Source organism: Engystomops pustulosus, chromosome 5, assembly GCF_040894005.1.
Source record: "Engystomops pustulosus chromosome 5, aEngPut4.maternal, whole genome shotgun sequence".
NCBI lineage: Eukaryota > Metazoa > Chordata > Amphibia > Anura > Leptodactylidae > Engystomops > Engystomops pustulosus.
The window spans coordinates 46,810,889-46,830,878 of NC_092415.1; the positions used below are offsets into that span (position 1 = coordinate 46,810,889).

The following is a 19,990-nucleotide window of genomic DNA, read 5'->3' on the forward strand; positions in this document are numbered from 1 at the left end:
CCCAGACTGCAATGATCAGCTGTAAGGTGTCTGTAATTTATTGATAATCCTTGTTCCCATGATTTGAAAAATCCAATTGTCACAGGGACAAAAAAATGTTGTTTTCTCTGGAGTTATAAAACATACCAGTTCTGTCTTACAAATTCAACTTAAGTACAAACCTAACATACCTATCTTGTACGTAACTTGGGGACTGCCTGTAGTGAGATAGAATGGGCATAACAATAACCAAAGTAGCTATGTTCTAACATCCAAAAGTTGAAGGCCCGAAAAAGTAGATACCATTTTTCTGTTTATAAGGTGAATTATTATTGTTTGATTAAGGGTTTTCCTATCTGTTGTTGGTCTTTTCCATGGTTCTTTGAGCTAACATTTGGTTCCTTCTCATGTAATAATAGTTTTGATGTTATATACATTACTATAGCTCAGCTTTATGTCAACAAGTTGATGAAAGCCTATCCTTGACTTTACTGTGGAACACTCCGGCTTCTGGTTATGCTCTTGATATTTACAGTGTATTGGTTTACATTTAGCTTTTTAATGATTGATAATTATTTGGCAAAAGATGAATAATACAGTTTCATCTTCTTACAGATTAATAGTGCTGAGAAACGGCCTGCCCCTGACATGGGAAAGAAGCCAAAAACACCAAAAAAGAAGAAAAAGAAGGACCCAAATGAGCCCCAGAAGCCAGTGTCTGCCTATGCACTATTCTTCCGCGACACACAAGCTGCCATCAAAGGCCAAAATCCAAATGCTACCTTTGGAGAAGTATCCAAAATAGTAGCCTCAATGTGGGATGGACTTGGAGAGGAGCAGAAACAGGTAAACCATTTTTAAATTGCCACCAGTAGAAGAACATTTGATTTTTCAATCTCAGGAAAGGAGGTTTAAAATGGATCGTCACTTCCATATTCAGTTTTCGAAAATGAGAGTTTTCTTCCATCGCAGTCATAAGAGCTATTGTATTTTTAGCCTCCTAGAATTTCAGTTCTTTGAAAAGCTTTTGTGCTCCATCAGTTGCCATCTCGTCTATTCTTTCCATTATAAAGATGAATTGAAATTTTCAACATCCAAAAATATGCTTCTCATAATCCTCCTTACCACTCTTTTTGTAAGAGTGCACATACTGTGTAAGAGACTGCATTCCCACCGAGCATGGGCACATAGACAACCTCCGAAATATCCTGCAGCCACATGTGCAACGCTCTTTCTGCGCTTAGAAAGAAAGAAATGCCTGTTGTGTTATAAGGAATTACAGTTACATCAAGAGGCAATGTAAGGCTTTTATTAAGATTACCTTAAAAGACTCATTCAGCCACTGCATCTCAGAGGCTTCATTATAAGGATCCCATGTATTCTACACATTATCTTGATTCTTAGAAATCAAAGAAACCGCAGTAACTGATAAACTAGCAATAGAAAAAAAAAGTAATGTGTCACACTTTGGAGGATCCAAGCCAAAATATAAAAAACCCATCTTCTTAAATACCTAAGGTACTTGCTTGTTTCTTTTTGAGTCGTGATGGGCCTCTGTTCCGGGAGTTTATAAACTCGTAGTGAACATTTTCCTTTCTAGTTTTCAATCAATTGTTTTTTTTTTCCCTAAAATCTAAGTTCACGACAGTATAAATTTTACCACTGGAGATCGAAACTTTAGATAAAAAAAGTAAATCTTCTATTAGTACCGATGACTATAGTGAGTTGAGTGATGATTGAATAAACCAGACAGAAGATAATTACTTATGGGGGTTGTCCACTTGATAATAGATATGTTTGTGGAATAAAAATATTGTACTATTTTACAATATACTTTTTGTATCAATTCCTCACAGTTTTCTAGATCTCTGCTTGTTGTCATTCAAACAGGAAGCTTCATTGTTTACTTCCTGTAGAGGAAAAAACTGTCCCTGGTCATGTGATGTCACACAGGTGCACAGCTAGATATTCACAGAGAACAATCAGAGCTGTGTGATTATAACGAGCCATGCACCTGTGTGACATCACAAGACCAGAGACCCGTTTTATCCACAGGAAGTATGCAATAAAGCCTTCTGTTTAACATCAGCAAGCTGAAATTTAGAACACTGGGTATTGATGCAGGAAGTATGTTGGGCATGGGTTCAAGACCCATCCAGGTCAACATCTGCAAAGAGTTTGTATGTTCTCTTCATGTTAGCGTGGGTTTCCTCCAAGTCCTCCAGTTTCCTCCCACACTCCACAACATACTAGTAGGTTGACTAGATTGTGAGCCCCATTGGGGACAGGGACCAATTTGGCAAGCTCTGTGCAGCGCTGCATAATCTGTGTGGGCTATATAAATAAAGGAATTATTAGTAGTAGTAAAATTGCAAAATTTTTAACCTTTAAAAAGTTAAAGGAGTTGTCACAGATTCATTCACCCTTGTTTGTTACAAATCAACACAACTTTAGAGTTCAAGCATATTTACCGAACATGTCATGTTTTTCTCTGCACTTAGCTGTAGTGCAGCTAGGAGTAGATGTATAAAATGTGAGCTTTTGTTGTTTTTTCTCCTCCGTCCACCCATACATAGTGATTACCAATGTTCCAGAATTGAAAAGGAATGCAGTGAAAAAGTTCCATTCAATAAGGATTTAGCCATCTGTTTCTATTTATAGCACCATGTCAGGTAGCTCTGGTGTTGATGCTTTATTTTCTAGTTCTAAGATTTCACTGAAATCACAATGTATAAATTAGTAATAGTGTTCTGTTCTCTTTTAGCTGAATAGAACATTTCACAATGTCCAGAGCAGTATAAGTTGAATTAACTTCATTCATTTAAAGGGGCTGAATGAGATTAGAGAGAAAGGTACTGCTTTCTATTGGAAACAGCACCACTCTTTTTATTAGGCGGCATCTGGTATTGCAGCTAAAATCTAACCCCATAAATCGGAATTCTGACTTTTTTTTTTTAATTTAACAAAAAAAAACAATTAATAAAAAAAAAAAGTACAAGGCGTCTACATGCGACAATGTTTTTCGATAAAATAAAACATCACCAGTATTCATAATCTAGCTCCAGTAACCTTGGAGGTAAATGTATGTATTCATCACCAACAAAGATCCAACAGTATCCTCATTAGATGTATAAGGAAATAATGAGCTGCACGAAGGAGACCTGGAAGCAGATTTATGTTAGAATATTCCTTTTGTTTTGTTCATTTGCAGCATACAAAAGAATTTTATAGCTTTCATTTCTCCAGAATGTCAGTCAGCGCCTGTTTTGTTTGAATATCTATCTAATTCTTATTTTATTGAACAATAGACTACAGGTTTAGCCAGCTGTGGAACAGTTTAGAACCCAGCATTGCAATAAAATCAGTTTGTTATAAGAAAAAATTAAAAAAATGCTCTTACAAAAAACTCAATAAATGGCCCTTTTTATTATACTAAACTTTTCAGCAGACCCGAATAAGAAATATCACTATTGTGTCTTCTCATATTCTGAATATTGCAATAAATGTATGGATATGAATTTCCTCTCTGACTATTAAACTGGTGATTTTATTTTACATTGTGATTTTATATGAAAGAAGTAATTTTTTTAGCGAAATTAGAATTTTCTACACTAATCTGGCCCGATTATGTGCAGCATTATTTATAGTTCTAGGAAGTAGGGCTCTTGGTGTTCAGCTTCAGTTGCGCATCCGTTGCGTTTTGTCTCCTTTGAGCCTCAGTTTTTCTTCAGTTTTGTCTCTGGGTCCGCAAAAAATACTGAAGGTTTAACATTGCTTTGAAAACCCCAGCCTCTTCAGTGAAAAAAAACGGATGTTACTTCCGCTTTAATTGCAGACTCACTGACTTCTATTGCCTTCTGTGATTCCCATCCCTGGAAAAAATTGGACATGTTTCATACTTTTTTCCACGGACATTGGAGCAGTGAAAATACAAGCCAATGTGAAAACATCCATTGAAATCAATGGATTTATGGAAATCACTGAACCATGGATGTCAAAAACAACACCAATATGAAAGAGCCCATAAGACGACTCATTATGGAGACTTTGCCATTTAAGGCCACCTTTGCAGGTGTGTGGAGACTTACAGCCATTTATGCTCCACTGGGGGATTCTGGGAGAAATGCAAATACATTTTTCCAGGATTGGAAAGGAAAACATTGACTCCAAGCTACCTTGTAAGGCAAAGTGTCCAGAAGAAGTCTTTTTACTTCTCAAGTCTAGTCTCTCATTTTGCTAAATCATTTCCCTACTGATGAGATGCAATAACATCGAAACAGTGCTGTTTGGCTACTATCCCATTTTATACCATATGGATTTCTAAAAAAGTCATGTTTGAAATTAAGGGCCTGCCTTACAAGGTAGACAAGAGGCATTTGAGATTTTTTATATTGTATGTGGGGGGATGTGGTGAACATTTTTCTAGTATACTTCATTATCAAATTATGTTTGTAAAATGAATCAGGCTACTCCCTCCCATAGAGATGTGTATTCCAGCAGGTACAGTGTGTGTCTACGGAGGCCGCATGAGATCACATCCAATCTCCCGGTGTTTGTCGAAACAGCTCTGGCAGTGAGGATTAACCCCTTTACTTTCAGCTTGATATTTGAATATAGGGCTCATAGCATACTACTGCCAGGAAGTAGGAGGGGTTAACTTTCATAGCTGTGTAACAAACAGGAAGAGAGGAGAGAGAGACCCGTCTACAATCCTGTGGACAGATTTGCCATAGCAACCTAGAAGTAATATTGTAACTAAGGGGCCCTTAGTCTGTTTCTTTACAGATTAAGGTTAATTTCCTAATGAAGTATATTTTTTAAACCTAGGGGTTGACTTCTAGTTACTTTGTATAACTTTTCATTATTATATGACACCTTTTAGCAATCAGTTGTATATTTCAGGAGAGCCTGGATAAGTAGACACATGGGGATTCTATCACAGCTTGTAAGTGGGACCGGTTGCAGGCAGGACACAGCTCAGGTACACAGCTTGTAATAGTAGAGGTCAGTGCTGAATAGAGGGAGCAAATATATAGCGCAATAGTTTATAGCTGGTTTCTGAAGCCGAGTCAGGCAGCCAGCATGGGCCGGCCGCTCTCTTAGGCCAGCTCTCTCTATACCAAGCACGCTCTATTAAATGAATTTCCTCTCCCATGTGAATGGGGGTCGTGAAGGAAAACCATTTTTTGCTTGTTGCATAGTGCACAAGGCACTCACAAATAAAAAGGCAGCGAGGAACATTTTGACAGGTTTACAATAAAGTTACACTCAGTGGCTTTAAATGCTTTAGGATACAGGTTTTACAGAAAACTGAGCAAGAAACACAAATTCCCAATCCCATTGCTGAGAAGAGCCATAAACTAAGGAAAAAAAGTGACATGTGATGTAACACCAGTCCGTGCACAGTAAATATGTTCTCACCGCATATTGATTAAGGGCTAAAGAGAGTGTAATTAACATGGAAAGGGCATAACCTGGAGCGATGGCGTGTAATTTACAGCATGCAAACTGTGATTAACTCCGTGAGAGTGGAGGTAACACAGAGAGAATGTTATTCGAGGCAGACTCAAATATTATGACAAGAAATGCCAAAGCAAAGAGAGAAATGAAATATTACATCAAGCCAGTTACTTGACAGCTAAAAGAAATGTAATTAAAGGCATCCTGTCTAATACAGTCATTTATTATTATACTTTGCCATAGAGTTACAACTGTAAAAGAGCGAATCATACAAATCAGTAATAATTGTAAGCACAGGCGGTCCCTATTTAAGAAAACCAGACTTACAGGCGACCCCTAGTTAGAGACAGAGCTCTCTGCCCACTGTGACCACTGGTGAAGTTCTCTGGATGCTTTACTTTAGCCCCAGACTGCAATGATCAGCTGTAAGGTGTCTGTAATGAAGTTTTATTGATAATCTTTTTATCAAAAACACAGAAAGTTTTGAAAATCCCACATGGACCCCAAAAATTTGTCTGGAGCTACAAATATAAAATATACAGTTCTGACTTACATACAAATTCAACTTAAGAACAAACATTAAGAACATATCTTGTACGTAACCTAGGTTTATGAACCCAAACACAAAACTAGATACAAAGAAAAAGAAAAATTCTTCTACTACAAGTATTATTTGAGGAAGGGTTGACACAATTCAAAGCAAAACGGTAGCCTTTACAAAAATTTACCTTTTTAAATAGAATTACAATTAACAAAAGCACGAAAACTGTGGTTTGCTTTAGAGTAGCTCATGGCCACAGACAGGAGTAGTAGAGACAATACTGCGGTCATCTATTGATAGTAGTGATGTAATGATGGGTCAGTGTTATCTATATAGAGATCATTGTACAGGGAGGGGGAGATAAGCTGTGACATCATCTATTGTCAGTAGTGATGTAACGATGGGTCACTGTTATCTATATAGAGGTCATTGTACAGGGAGGGGGAGGAGATAAGCTTTGACATCATATATTGTCAGTAGTGATGTAATGATGGGTCAGTGTTATCTATATAGAGGTCATTGTGCAGGGAGGAGGAGGAGCTAAGCTGTGACATCATATATTGTCAGTAGTAATGTAATGATGGGTCAGTAATATCTATATAGAGGTCATTGTACAGGGAGGGGGAGGAGATAAGCTGTGACATCATCTATTGTCAGTAGTGATGTAATGATGGGTCAGTGTTATCTATATAGAGGTCATTGTACAGGGAGGGGGAGGAGATAAGCTGTGACATCATCTATTGTCAGTAGTGATGTAATGATGGGTCAGTGATATGAAACACTGATAGAAATCATTGGATTTTGAGGCATCCGAGGAAATCACTACACCAGGGTCGTGAAAAATAACGCCTTGCTGTCAAAAGGGAGTGGGAATCTAATAGATTTTACATTCATAAATTAATACCGGTATATATTTTTAAAAAATATAAATATACATATAAAAAAATTAAACCTGCTCATGTTAGTAAAGACAACTGAAAATTATATCAATCCAACAAACTTGGAGATGGTGAAGAGTTAACCAGTGATTGCCTTGTGTTGCCTGCATTATTGCTTGATTGATCCTGTTGAACTCTAGTTGAACTAATCTAATGAAAGGCATTTTACTTGATAATCCTCCTAACACTCTTACATATCTCTTGATTGACTCATTGCAGTTCATGGGCCAAACTATTCTACTACGAAAGCCAACAAGTGAAATGATACCCTTCTCCTACCATGCACAGACTAAACATTTGCTTTATAACAATGCATACAATAAAGCACATGCTGTTGTATAGATCAATCAGATATATGAAAGGTTTACAAGAACATTAGAATTTGCTGTTGCTAAGGATTTGAGCACATGTACGGGTCTTTGTGTCTCTAATGGTATAGAATTATATTGACACAGTATTCGTCAGCAGATGTGTAGGAGGATTCTGATTCTGCAGAAGACAGTACATCAGTCCGCTCCTCCTATAGTATGAACATGGCCTTACCTAGTCTACCCTATTTGTCTTCTTGGTGTATTATAAATCACTGTGGATTTTATTGGCACTTTATAAGCAACATAAGTTATTATAATTTCCAATCATTTGCATATGAGGATCATCAGTGCAGTGACCAGTCCACTTTTAGAATAGGTACAGACTATGCAAGAAGTTTGAGGCTATTAAGTATTAAGCGATGTGTTGACCATGATACCATTTGGGGGAAATTTATCAAAAGTTGGTACATTGTGGTTCCGGCCTCTTAGTATATGAGGGGCAAGAACATGTGGCTGGATTAATTGTAATTGCCCTATAAGCTGCATCAGGAATACTCATTCTGCCTCCACTTGGCGTGGAGGTTGCGGAAAGGCCGGGGAAAGGCTTTGTGCCAGGAATTGTAACTTTTCTTAGGCTTTAAGGCCTGTACCACTGATGAATTCCCCTATTTGTCATCAATCTGCAAACTTGTACCTAATAATATGGGAACTGATTTGCTATTCCACCATAATTTATAGTAAATTTCATCCAATTTTCTTCGTATTAGTGGAACACATTCATCTCTAATCTTAGCATTGTGTTAAAGGAAACCTACCATTTAGAATGGTCGGTGTAAGCTGTAAGTACCTGGCACCAGCTCAGGGTGAGCTGGTGCCGGTACTTACTTTCGTTAGTGTTATAAACCGAGGTATCACGGTTTTAACACTTTTTAAACTTTAGAGCAGAGGAAGCTTCGGCGCTGCGTGCGCACGATCGTGCGCGCGCCTACATAGGAAATAGCAGAGCTGTTGCGCACCGAAGCCCCTTCTGCTCTAAAGTTTAAAAAGTGTTAAAACCGCGATACCGCGGTTTATAACACTAACGAAAGTAAGTACCGGCACCAGCTCACCCTGAGCTGGTGCCCGGTACTTACAGCTTACACCGACCATTCTAAATGGTAGGTTTCCTTTAATTGAATCCCTAAAATTTAGTTTGGAACAAAAATCCTGTTTGTACAAACGGAACACCTAGGGGCAGATTGACTGCCATGGGCACTGGGCTGTATGAATATTATAGCCCCTACAAGTCTGGAATCACTTACTACTTATGGGACTAGAATAAAGTTTCTTGACGAATGGAGGATGTGTCCCTTCTGCCTGCTTCCCACCTTTGGAGGACCATCAAAGGTCCTGAAATGGCTCTTGTGTACATGTGTTTTGAGAGTATGAAGAGATGTACAAGGATTTCACGGGTGAAGGTCCTTCTCAGTTTAAAATTTTTTAAGTGGTTTTGGTGGCTATGACCTTCTAGAAGGCTACCGCCCAAACCACCTATATTTTAATCTACTACTAGGAACACCCTTTTAGCAACCTGACTAGCTATTGCTTGATAGTAATATACACATTATGATTACTAGGTGTATTTTTTGTAAAATACTTGAAAAGAAAATCTTTTGTAAATCCTTGAAAACCAAAATTATTAACAGCTGTGTGACCTTTAATGTGTCTATTTTTCATTGTATATGGCTCCAGTTTTGTGCACCTCAGAACACCTTTGTAAGAGATGAGTTGTAGGCTTATTTGGGATTGATAGTGTTTTTTTTGTTACACAGTAATATAATGTTGTAATTTCTTTGAAGAAGAATAGACAGATCAATGAAATGTTCTTTGGAAAATGATTGTTACTATATGTATGATAGAATCCCATTACAGTGATGAAGCAACTATCCTCTTGTGCTGCAAGAAAATTGTATTATTATATTGATCCGACTGTTTTTGGACTTTTCCACGTTCTGTTTTTTTCATATGTGTTTATTAAGAATTTTTCATATTATGTAACAAAAGTCAAATATATAAAAGCTGAAGTGCAGAATTGACAAGGTAGATAATCAATGGTAGTGTAGGCATAAGGATCAAGAGTACATCATCAGGTACAACAACACTCAAAGAATAGATAGGTTTATAGGGATGTTTACACCAGGAGACTGCTATCTATTGAGCTACACAAGGCACGGCAATAAATGAAAACCAAAATTATAAAATAAACAAAGTGGGCAAAATGTATTGCTTGCATATTGCAGGTTTCTCAGGCTACTGGGGATCCTGTACTTCAGCCACAGCAGCAGAAAAAAACATACAGCCCATACAACTGTACAATGGGGGGTTTCCAGCTAGCTTCCATGGAAATGCAATGGGTCAAATGGAACTCCCATGTATCAAGGAAGTGTTTCACACTCTTCTCTTTGTGAATATATATCTCCAATTAAAATTTGAAATATAAATGGCAAATTTTCCAAGAGTATACCTTTTGTTGGGGGGTCTTGATCCAAATTTGATTAATGGCTTCGAATGCGGCCGTCGCCATGCTGTGAAGGGTAAGCTCCATGTTCGGAAAACCCCTGGGCGGCATAGCCTCAGTAGGTCCCTTTGCAGTGAACTCACGTGGCAGCATTATAAAATCCCAAACTAAAACAGACTGCAGTTCCATAAAATATTCCCTAGTTTATCATACCAAGCAATTCATATTTTACATAAATCCCCTCTTACCCCCTAAGGATTCATTAGATACAGCCCTCCTTTCTTATGGATTTCTTATGTACAGTCTTAGGTGGGCCCCCCACCAGCTCTGGGCCCGGGAACTTTCCCAAACATGCCCAGTCCTGGCGCCAGCCCTGATGCCATGTACCAACTTTCTAATGTCTCATGTACACTGAAGACAATCATGGTGGAAGACGATTGAAAGGCAATACAGAGTTTGGGTTATGATTGCTGGGAATTGAATAGGATAGGATTGTCCAGAAGATTCTCAAATCTGTCTTGAATCAAACAGTCACTATACCCAATTCTTCCATCAATATGCAACGGGCATGTTATTTTACTATGGGGGATTTAGGTGATGGTCAAATGTCCAAATCCATTCCATAGATGTAAGATTGTCTGGGCTTTTATTGAAAAATGTAATATTTGACTCACATTTATATTATCCTTTCAACATTTGATACTTATTGACAGTGTTCTTTTTTTTTTTAAATGTCTGCATTCAAATTACTTGTCAGCTCCATTTACATCATAGAATTTCTAAAAGATTTGCATGTAAGCCCCAAGAAAATGAGAAATCCATTAGAAAAGTAGAACAGTCAGACAATTATTTTCCATATAGGTTCTCATGGCTACTTGGTATGAATCTGAATAAAGCACTTCCTCGCTAGACTCAATACAAGGTCACCAGCACTTAAAGACTTAACCAAATTAGATACATTACTTTACTATGCGCATTTCAAAGATATTTTTAAGCAATATCAAATCTACTATCCCCTATTTTCAAAATTAGATTCATTGAGCAAAATGATTAGATACTCTGCCTAAAATATTCTTTGGATCACATTTCTGGTGTGGTATCAGCTAACATAGGTTATAGAAAACATGATATCCTGAATGTCTTAAAGAATATCTCAATGAACTTATTCAAATGGTTTATGTTATATTCTAGAACTGTACAATATAAAACAGAACACTAAATACAGTAAATACATTATTCCAGTACATGGCTCCTCAAGCCACATACAAAATATGCAATAGTCCATATTAAAATACTAAAAGCTGACGTGCCTATAGAAATGTACTATTGATATAAAACCATCATCTATGAATTTTCTCTTTGACTACATGCACACTAACGTATGCCCGCACGGCTATGGCCGGGTGGGCATATGTCGGCTGTGATGGAAAGGAGGAGGGGTGACCCCTCACCTCTCCATAGTGATCCATTGCGCACGGCCTGTAACACGAGGAAAGATAGGACATGTGTAGGAGGCAGAATATTAGTTAATGTATATACTCAAGTAGCTGAGTTTTTCAGCACAATATTTGTGGATAAAAGGCCCCACTTTGCTTATACTTGCATATTATATTAAAAAATTAAACTTATATACTTACTTTCTGGCAGTTCACATGGCTCCTCTTCTGCCTGCGGCTTCACTTGCAACAGAGCAGGCAGTAACACGTCCATGCAAGATGCTGATGCTGGGTATTTCATTACTATTGGAGGCTGCATTGGGCATTTAATTACCAGTAATGTAATGCCCCCTGCAGCCTACCCTGGTAAGGGCTGCTGGGCATTACATTACAAGGAGAGACTGCTGGGCATTTCATTACTGGGGGAAACTGCTGGGCATTACATTACTGGGGGAAGCTGCTAGGCATTATATTAATGGAGGAAGCTGCTGGGCATTACATTACTGGGGGAAGCTGCTGGGCATTACATTACTGAGGGAAGCTGCTGGCCATTATATTACTGGAGGTAACTGCTGGGCATTAATTACTGGAGGAAGCTGCTGGGCATTATATTAATGGGGGAAGCTGCTGGGCGTTACATTACTGGGGGAAGCTGCTGGGCATTATATTACTGGGGGAAGCTGCTGGGAATTTCATTACTGGTGGAGGCTGCATGGGTATTACATTACTGGGGGAGGCTGCAGGGCATTATATTACTGGGGGAGGGTGCAGGGAATTTCATTTCTGGGGGAGACTGCATCGGCATTTTATTACTAATCAAGGCTGTGATCAATGCATTTCCCACCCAAGTCAATAAGTTTTCCCAGTTATTTATGGTAAAATTAGGTGCCCCGGCTTATACACTGCTTTCTTGAAATGTAAAGTCCCTAGTTCAGAAATGTCTTTTACCTCATCAGCTTCCATTGCTGTCCTTAAAATAACCGCATATGGAGGGTCATGTGATCTTTAACTGTCCATAGCCAATGTTCATTCCAGGACGTTATGATAGCATACATTTGTACATGCTTAAGGTCCTGTAAGGGCAATTGTTCATGGACAGTTCACATGAACCTCCAACTTCACCTGTTTTATTAACAGTAATGGCAGTTGATGAGGTTAAAGACATTTATGAACCAGGGGCTTTACTTTACTCTAAAAAAAAAAGGAAAGCAGATCTTTTAATAGATATATATACAGGTAACCTACCTAATATACTGATTGTTACATCTTAAAAAAGAACATATGGTAAAGTGGACAATCCATTTAATATATTATCTTCCAGTAAATGGGAAGAACATTTTTGTAACATTTTTGTTCTATTAGTCAATAATTATATGTGTGTGTGGGTGTGTGTGTATGTATGTATGTTGACTCTTTTAAACATTTTCAACATTTAAACACTCTTTTAAAACACATATTTAGGGGTCTTTTATGTCTAGCTCTCTGTAGTGATGGTACATTATCAGGATGTAATGCAACCTATGGTTTTGGCAACACAAAACTGATGACAAGAACCCTTTAATCTTTAGCCTTCACTTTTTTAATTGCATCTAGAATCTGATTGCCATTATGTTTTACTAGGAATACTTATTTCAGGGAAAAATCAAATTCCTCTTGAAATCCCAGGACTCCTTGAGCTACCCTATCTTGACCACTCCAGCTCTACTTTCTTATCAATTCTTTTAATCGAATGTTTAATTTACATGTTTCTGCTTCTAAAGATTTACTTTTTTGTCTAGGATGATTTATGCTTTGGGTGTTTTGTGTAGTCATCTTTCATGACTCTTGACTTTTCTGTCAGAAAGAACAATTTATCAGGATGATATATCTCCAGTATTTGACCCTTCTCTGGTAATCAGTTAAATATTTCTCATGGTCACTGGATGTTACATTTTGTCAGAACCTCTACTAGAGTCACTGTAGGAACGCCATGTGTGGAATGATTGGTCAAAACTATTTAAAGAACCTCAATCTCTTCAAGGAAATGAATAATAGTATGACAAACAAAATGATCATTTATCACTGATGAAAATTTATATTCGTTTATTGCTTGTCTGCCCCAAACCATGGAAAAACTGTTTTAGGGTGGTATTGATCCTCAGATGAACCCACATTTGGGATACAACTGTTCATTTGGCATTACATCAGCATGTATATATATATATATATATATATATATATATATATATATATATATATATTTTGCCTCTGTCCGCATACTAAACAATGTATTATGACGTCTAGTACTGTATACCACCCCCAGCCGCTGCTAAGTGTGGTTTAGGGAGGACCCCAGTGATTGCACTGTCCATATAAGGACAGTGACATCACTGGAGAAACACCCTTAACTTCGGCAGCAGGAAACAATTTAAGTGTACAGTGAAATACATTCTAGCGACCGTTAACATTGGTAGCAGGAAAACACATAATAAACGTACAGAGGGATACATTCTAGCCAGGGTCAGCACCAGGTTTCAGTAAGCCCCTTGGTAACAGAGCCTCAGTAGGCCCCTTTGCAGTGAACTCACACAGTGGCATTAAATATTCAGAAACTAAAACAGTCCTGTTCCCTAAAATATTCCCTTGTTTATCATACCAAACAGCCTCCTCGTGGATATTTTATAGAAAGCCCCCTCACCCCTTGTGGATTCATTCAATAAAGCGCCCCACACCCCCATGGATTGCTTATGTACAGCTTTCAGCAAGCCTAATGCAAGGTATGTCCAGTGCCCGTGCTGGCCCTGATTATAGCCATATGTTGTAAAGGCAAGTTGGGAATCCTCCTGACGTATCCTTGCAATGTATGATGAAGACGCCATGTGAACCCATCCTTAGATGGATATGTATTCTTCACTTACCCCCTTTTTAATGATTTGGGATTTCACTGTGACAATTTTTAATGTAGATTGAAATGGAATAAAAACTTTATATTTCTTAAGACATGCTTACATGTGCCCTGGGTCAAACCCCTGGCAGATGCATCATAAATAAATAAGTTAAAATGTATTCCTTGTGATTTATATATATATATTCTTTTTGCAAGATAAAACTGCATGGAATACTTTGAAATTCCATGCCATAAAAGAAAAAAAAAAACATAGAGTCTTTTGGCCCTTTGTCAAGTGAACGGGGGACTATGGATCTGTTTATCATCTGTGGCTGGCGCTTTTCCAGAAAACATACAGTAAACTGATTAATGGTTAAAAAGTATAATTAGTATCATCCACTCATCTCAGTAGTCTAGAGGAAAAATGATTGAACACTTGTTTCTTACCCTAGCTCCAACTTAGCTATAACTAAGGTTATAATGGCCTATCGTCAGTTGGTTTCTGTAGTCACCAGTCATTTTGAGTCAAAATCTTCACAAGTTTTCTTTAAAAAAAATCCTGATTTTGTCATTACGGACCTCATTACTGTAAATGGAGGTTTTGGAAAAATGTGTTATCATAGGGCAGCTTTGTTATTCTTAAGATGAGGGAATGCAACATGCTTTTCGATGAAATCCTAATCTTGTTAAGTATATTCAAGTGTTAGGAGTTAAGTAACAGATTGCAATTATTCTGGCTACATTATTATCATCACCGAACTACATCTATCTGTTGGGGAGAAATCAAGTTTTAATTATTATCAGTATTCATAATACAGGGCACATTACGGCAGACCCCAGGCAGCACTTTAATTACTAGCAGCCGGTTGCTGAGAAGTCCCTTAAATATGAGCTTTTCTTTATTCATTACGTTACTGAAGACTCTTGGGAGAGTTAAACATGCTTCTTATTTTTACTAAGACTAACAATTCACGGGAACACTGAGGTCATTTTTTCTGTTTTGTAAAATAGTTGTTACGTGAAAAATGAAAGTTGTGTTGAACGTAAACCAGATGGAAATGTACAAAAATGGTCTTTGCATCTCTAATTGGAAGCACAGTAAGGCTGTAATAGATTCTGCAAATTGCAAACAAAATGCTCTTGTTTACATTTCTGTCAATGACTTTAAAGCCTCAACCGGAGCGGCAAATACACATATGTTTAGAGTAAGAACCAAAATCTAAAGCTCCATTTTAGGGTTTTTCCTTGCGTTTAAATATGAGATTTTGTGCCGATTTGCAAGAGTATGTAAAAGGTTTTACTTAACAATAGATTTGTATATTAAGGAGTCTTTGACTCTCGGAGGGTTCCTAGTGGGAGTTTAATGATCAGGTAGCACGAGCAAGTGAACTGTTACTGTAACATATGCCTCCCTTTAGTCTGCATAATTCATATGCCGTAAAATTAGCTATAGCCGCGTGACTCAACAGCAACACCTCATTATTTTATTATTCAGTATTTATTCCAATGTTTGACGCCTCACGAAATTACTGCTAATGTGTTATAGAAGGGCAAATCTGACACAAGTGAGAACAATTTCATTTCCCACGCTATCTTTCCTGCTGGTATGTCCTTCCCTCCCTTGGTAGAAGTAGCGAGAGTAAATAGTTAATTTGCTTCAATTATAAGCCTGTCCTGCTAAATTAGAAGCTGCAGGGATATGGAAAGGCAGAATTACACTTATGAGCTGACAAATCCTCAGAGCCCAAAAAGTGATGTCTCTTTCTTGGAGCTACTGTAATTCCATTACTTTTATGTCAAGTCAATCAAATCACTTAATCTTTATTGGTGCCTTAACTCTCTCCTCAGACGTGTTCCTTCATGGTCAGTTTGATGAAAGTGTCTTGGGATTAATTAGGAGGTTACTTCCAAGAACAACTGAAGTCCCAGTTATCTTAACTTATCTGAACTTTTTTTAGATGAGATTCTTGGTGTTGAGCCACAGTGAAAATTTCTGTGCATTTTTTTGAAACTCATGTATTTTATTGTGTAAAATGACCCAAGTCAATCAAGGGTTGGTTAAGCCTAACATCTCGATTTGTATATTTCAGTAGATTGAGCTGCTTTTATCTGCAATATTGATTTATTCTTCCACAAATGATATATTTATTCTTTTATGTGTAATATTTCCAGGTATATAAGAAGAAAACTGAAGCTGCCAAAAAGGAATATCTCAAACAACTGGCTGCATACCGAGCAAGTCTTGTATCCAAGGTAATGTCAGATATATAGGACATATGTCTTCCCTATATAACATAAAAAGTTTCTCAAAACCTTTTGAAGTGTATTGCCACTATGAACATGACTTGACAATTAGTCAAAAAAAGCTGATTTTTGGAATATTATTCACTTCCATCCAAAAAAAGCTTCTATATAAATGAAGACATAATGATGCATTGAGTAGGTCCTTCTATCTTTGAACTAACTAGTTAACCATTTACCTAAATTATGTAACCATAATAAAAGATGCTCATCTTACCTCCAAAGCACTGGAGCAAAATGTATGTGGGATGCATGTATAGTACATTATTAGTTTGACCTTTGACTCCTAGACCACAGCAATGCAGTATAGAACAAAGTAGGGTATTACAAGTACATGTTCACAATACATGTTCATCTTTGTCCAATTTTGTAGCCTATTACACAAAGAATCGATTTTCCTAAAACTGACCTTGATTACAATTATTTTGAAATAGTGTTCCATATCATCAGGAATGACTTTGACACAAGAGAATTACACATGATTGTTGCATGTAGAAGTAACCTTATGGTTTTGGTCATTTCAAATGGTGCTCTAACCTTGAACTGAACACTGTTTAGTGATTATTTTAGTATAGTAAGCTTTTTATTGGTTTCATCAAATAGTAATCTGCACTTAGTTATAATTATTACTTTGTGTGATCTTGTGGCTGGAATATCTTGTATCTGTATAAGGAGAAAAAGTAGTAAAACAGTGACCATGTTGTAGTGCAGTGCAAGATATCCTGGCTTAGATACTAGAATCCTGTACTCACAGCAGCCTCTAGACTTTAAGAATTCAGTATCTATATAAGAAAAAAGAGTAGTAAAAAAGTATAAAGTGACGTCTATAAAGAGTGACCATGTTGTAGTGCAGCACTAGATGTCCTGACATAGATATTAGAATCCTGTACTCACAGCAGCCTCTACACTTTGAGAATTCAATATCTATATAAGAAAAAAGAGTAGTAAAAAAGGATAAAGTTACTTCTATAAATAGTGGCCATGTTGTTGTGCAGCACTAGATGTCCTGACTTAGATATTAGAATCCTGTTCTCTCAGCAGCCTCTACACTTTAAGAATTCAGTATCTATATAAGAAAAAAGAGTAGTAAAAAAGGATAAAGTTACTTCTATAAATAGTGGCCATGTTGTTGTGCAGCACTAGATGTCCTGACTTAGATATTAGAATCCTGTTCTCTCAGCAGCCTCTACACTGTAAGAATTCAGTATCTTTATAAGAAGAAAGAGTAGTAAAAAATATAAAGTGACTCCTATAACTTTATAAGAGGAATTAGAGTAGAGATATAATACTGCTGTACAAACAGCAGCCTCTGCACTGTGAGAAAGTACTATCTGTATAAGAAGGAATAGAAGTGAGAATTATAATGTGAATTCTCCAAATGGTGACAATGAGCGAGGTGCAGATCCTTTGTATATGTAGCGTGGCAGACAAAAAACAGTTGAGGGAAGACTTAACAATTTTATTGCACATGAGTATCCGAGAATGCTTTTAAATTTTTAAGGATGTGGTTATTTTGTAAATAGATAGTGTTATATCTGGTTATTAGTCATGATGAAAGAATGTAATAATAACCTAATAAAGTTGGGTTCATCTAAATTTCAAAATGTTAAAAATCATATTTAAATGTGGTTGTTTTATATATATTGTATATATTATGTATATATTACAAAACAAACCCCTCGAATCGTAATGTGAACCTCTTATGTGCTGTTGTTTTACTTTCTGTAATTAACGACACACTGCTTTACTTTTCTAATGAATATACAGTATATTTACATTGTAGGATATATAAAGCTCATTCATTAGTGCATCCTTTCCCAAGAGAAATAACATATATTCACTCCATAAATTGACCCAGTCCAAACTTCACACAAATTCATTAATTGAATTTGTAATGTGCTGAAAACCCCTAGAGGGTTGAGTTGGAGATCAATCAACATTCCGGCCACTGAACATGTAATTCATCATATTAGTCTCTAACCAAGACTACAGGTAAACACTAGTCACCACATTTAACCATAACAGAACCATTGTTACATGATGTAACATTCATAACATTATGGGCATATAACGTTGTACATCATTGGTCACGCCTATGAAAAAAAAATCTATAATTTAAAAGCTCTTGATTTTATCAACTGTGCAAAAGTATGTAATTATGTCATAATTCTCAATGTAACAAAGAGTAAAGAGTGAGTACATAGAATGCCTTGATCATTGTTAAAGGGGTTGTCCGACTTTATTAACAAATAAAGAGGTGAGCTACCTTTTCCACCGCTCCCATTCTCCTGTACCGTCACCTGACAACTTCAAACTGCCTGGCACACCCACCCGTCCCCTGTCCCAGCGGTGTACCTTTATATTTTTTAATGAAGTAAGACAAACCCTTTAAAGTTGTTTTATGATTGTATTTATTTTGTTCTCTATACTCTCAGAAAAAAAATGTTATGTTTCAAAGAATATTGGTTTCAGTTTTGGAAACTCAACTGATCTCCATAGAGGTCTATTGTGTCTTGGTTGAATAGGGCAGTGGTCGACTATGTGTATTAGCATTCTGTACAGAGACTACAGGAATGATGGCAAAGAAAGCCGAAACTGTACTATCTCTAATAGTCCCATTAAGATTAAATGGAGTGGAATTGTAAAGTCATTGCTCCATTCAAAGTAAAATTCACAGATGCAGGTTAATTTGATTGGTGGGTGCCCCAGCAGTCAGACTCAGCAACTATACAATGAATCTTTATTGTTAATCCTGGTTCTTATGACAACCCAACATTTTTAAAATCCAATTGTCACAGAGACCCAAAAAATTTGGCTGTGGTTACAATTATAAAATATACAGTTCCGACTTGCATACAAATTCACCTTAAGAACAAACCTACAGAACCTATCCTGAACGCAACCCAGGGACTGCCTGTACTTTTATATACATTTTTATGTGAGTTGATCCATTAATGGTAATTATAAAAGCAGATTGTGAATAAGTATTAAAAAGGCTATTGGAACTTGTCATTAGGAGAAAATGTCAACCCCTGATGATGAATTCCCTTTAAATGATACAGGCAGCCCGTGGGTTACGTACAAGATTGGTTCTGTAGGTTTGTTCTTACGTTTAATTTGTATGTAAGTCATAACTGTACATTTTATAATTGTAACCCCAGACAAATTTTTTTTGGTCTCTGTGACAATTGGATTTAAAAAATGTTGGATTGTTATAAGAATCAGGATTAACAATAAAGCTTAATAGCAGACACCTGTGATAACTGTTATAGCTGTTTATTGTAGGCTAAGGCTAGCATGCAGTAAATTACCAACATCCAGAGGTCCGTTTGTAACTAGAGGTCGTCTGTAAATCAGGTGGTCTTAAGGGGACCGCCTATAACCTTTAAAAAGTTTCTGACCTGTTCTTAGAACTTCCACCCAACACTTTCCCTGAGAGCATGTTAGAGATTTTTTATCTAGGACTCAAAACAGTTCTTACTTCAGTTGTACAGGTGACTTTCAAATTAACTATTTCATGGTTGACCCGGTACCGGGACCCGAACACAAACCAAGACACACATCAGTCTCTTAGTGCATGTGGAAATCTTCTCCCAGTTTACTAGTCCACAATTGCATATATAAAAGACAGAAACATCATCATCAAAGGGGCATGACAAGG

At 37.0% G+C, this 19,990-nt stretch overlaps 1 protein-coding gene across 2 annotated transcripts in view; it reads left to right on the top strand.

Annotated features, from left to right (window-relative positions):
* The window catches only part of TOX (thymocyte selection associated high mobility group box), a 180,628-nt gene that overhangs the window by 145,254 nt on the left and 15,384 nt on the right, over positions 1-19,990 (top strand). For both annotated transcript variants that reach the window (XM_072151845.1, XM_072151846.1), the window contains 2 exons: positions 595-825; positions 16,201-16,281. In XM_072151845.1, the coding sequence (XP_072007946.1) occupies positions 595-825; positions 16,201-16,281 (312 nt within the window). The remainder of the gene's footprint in view (positions 1-594; positions 826-16,200; positions 16,282-19,990) is intronic.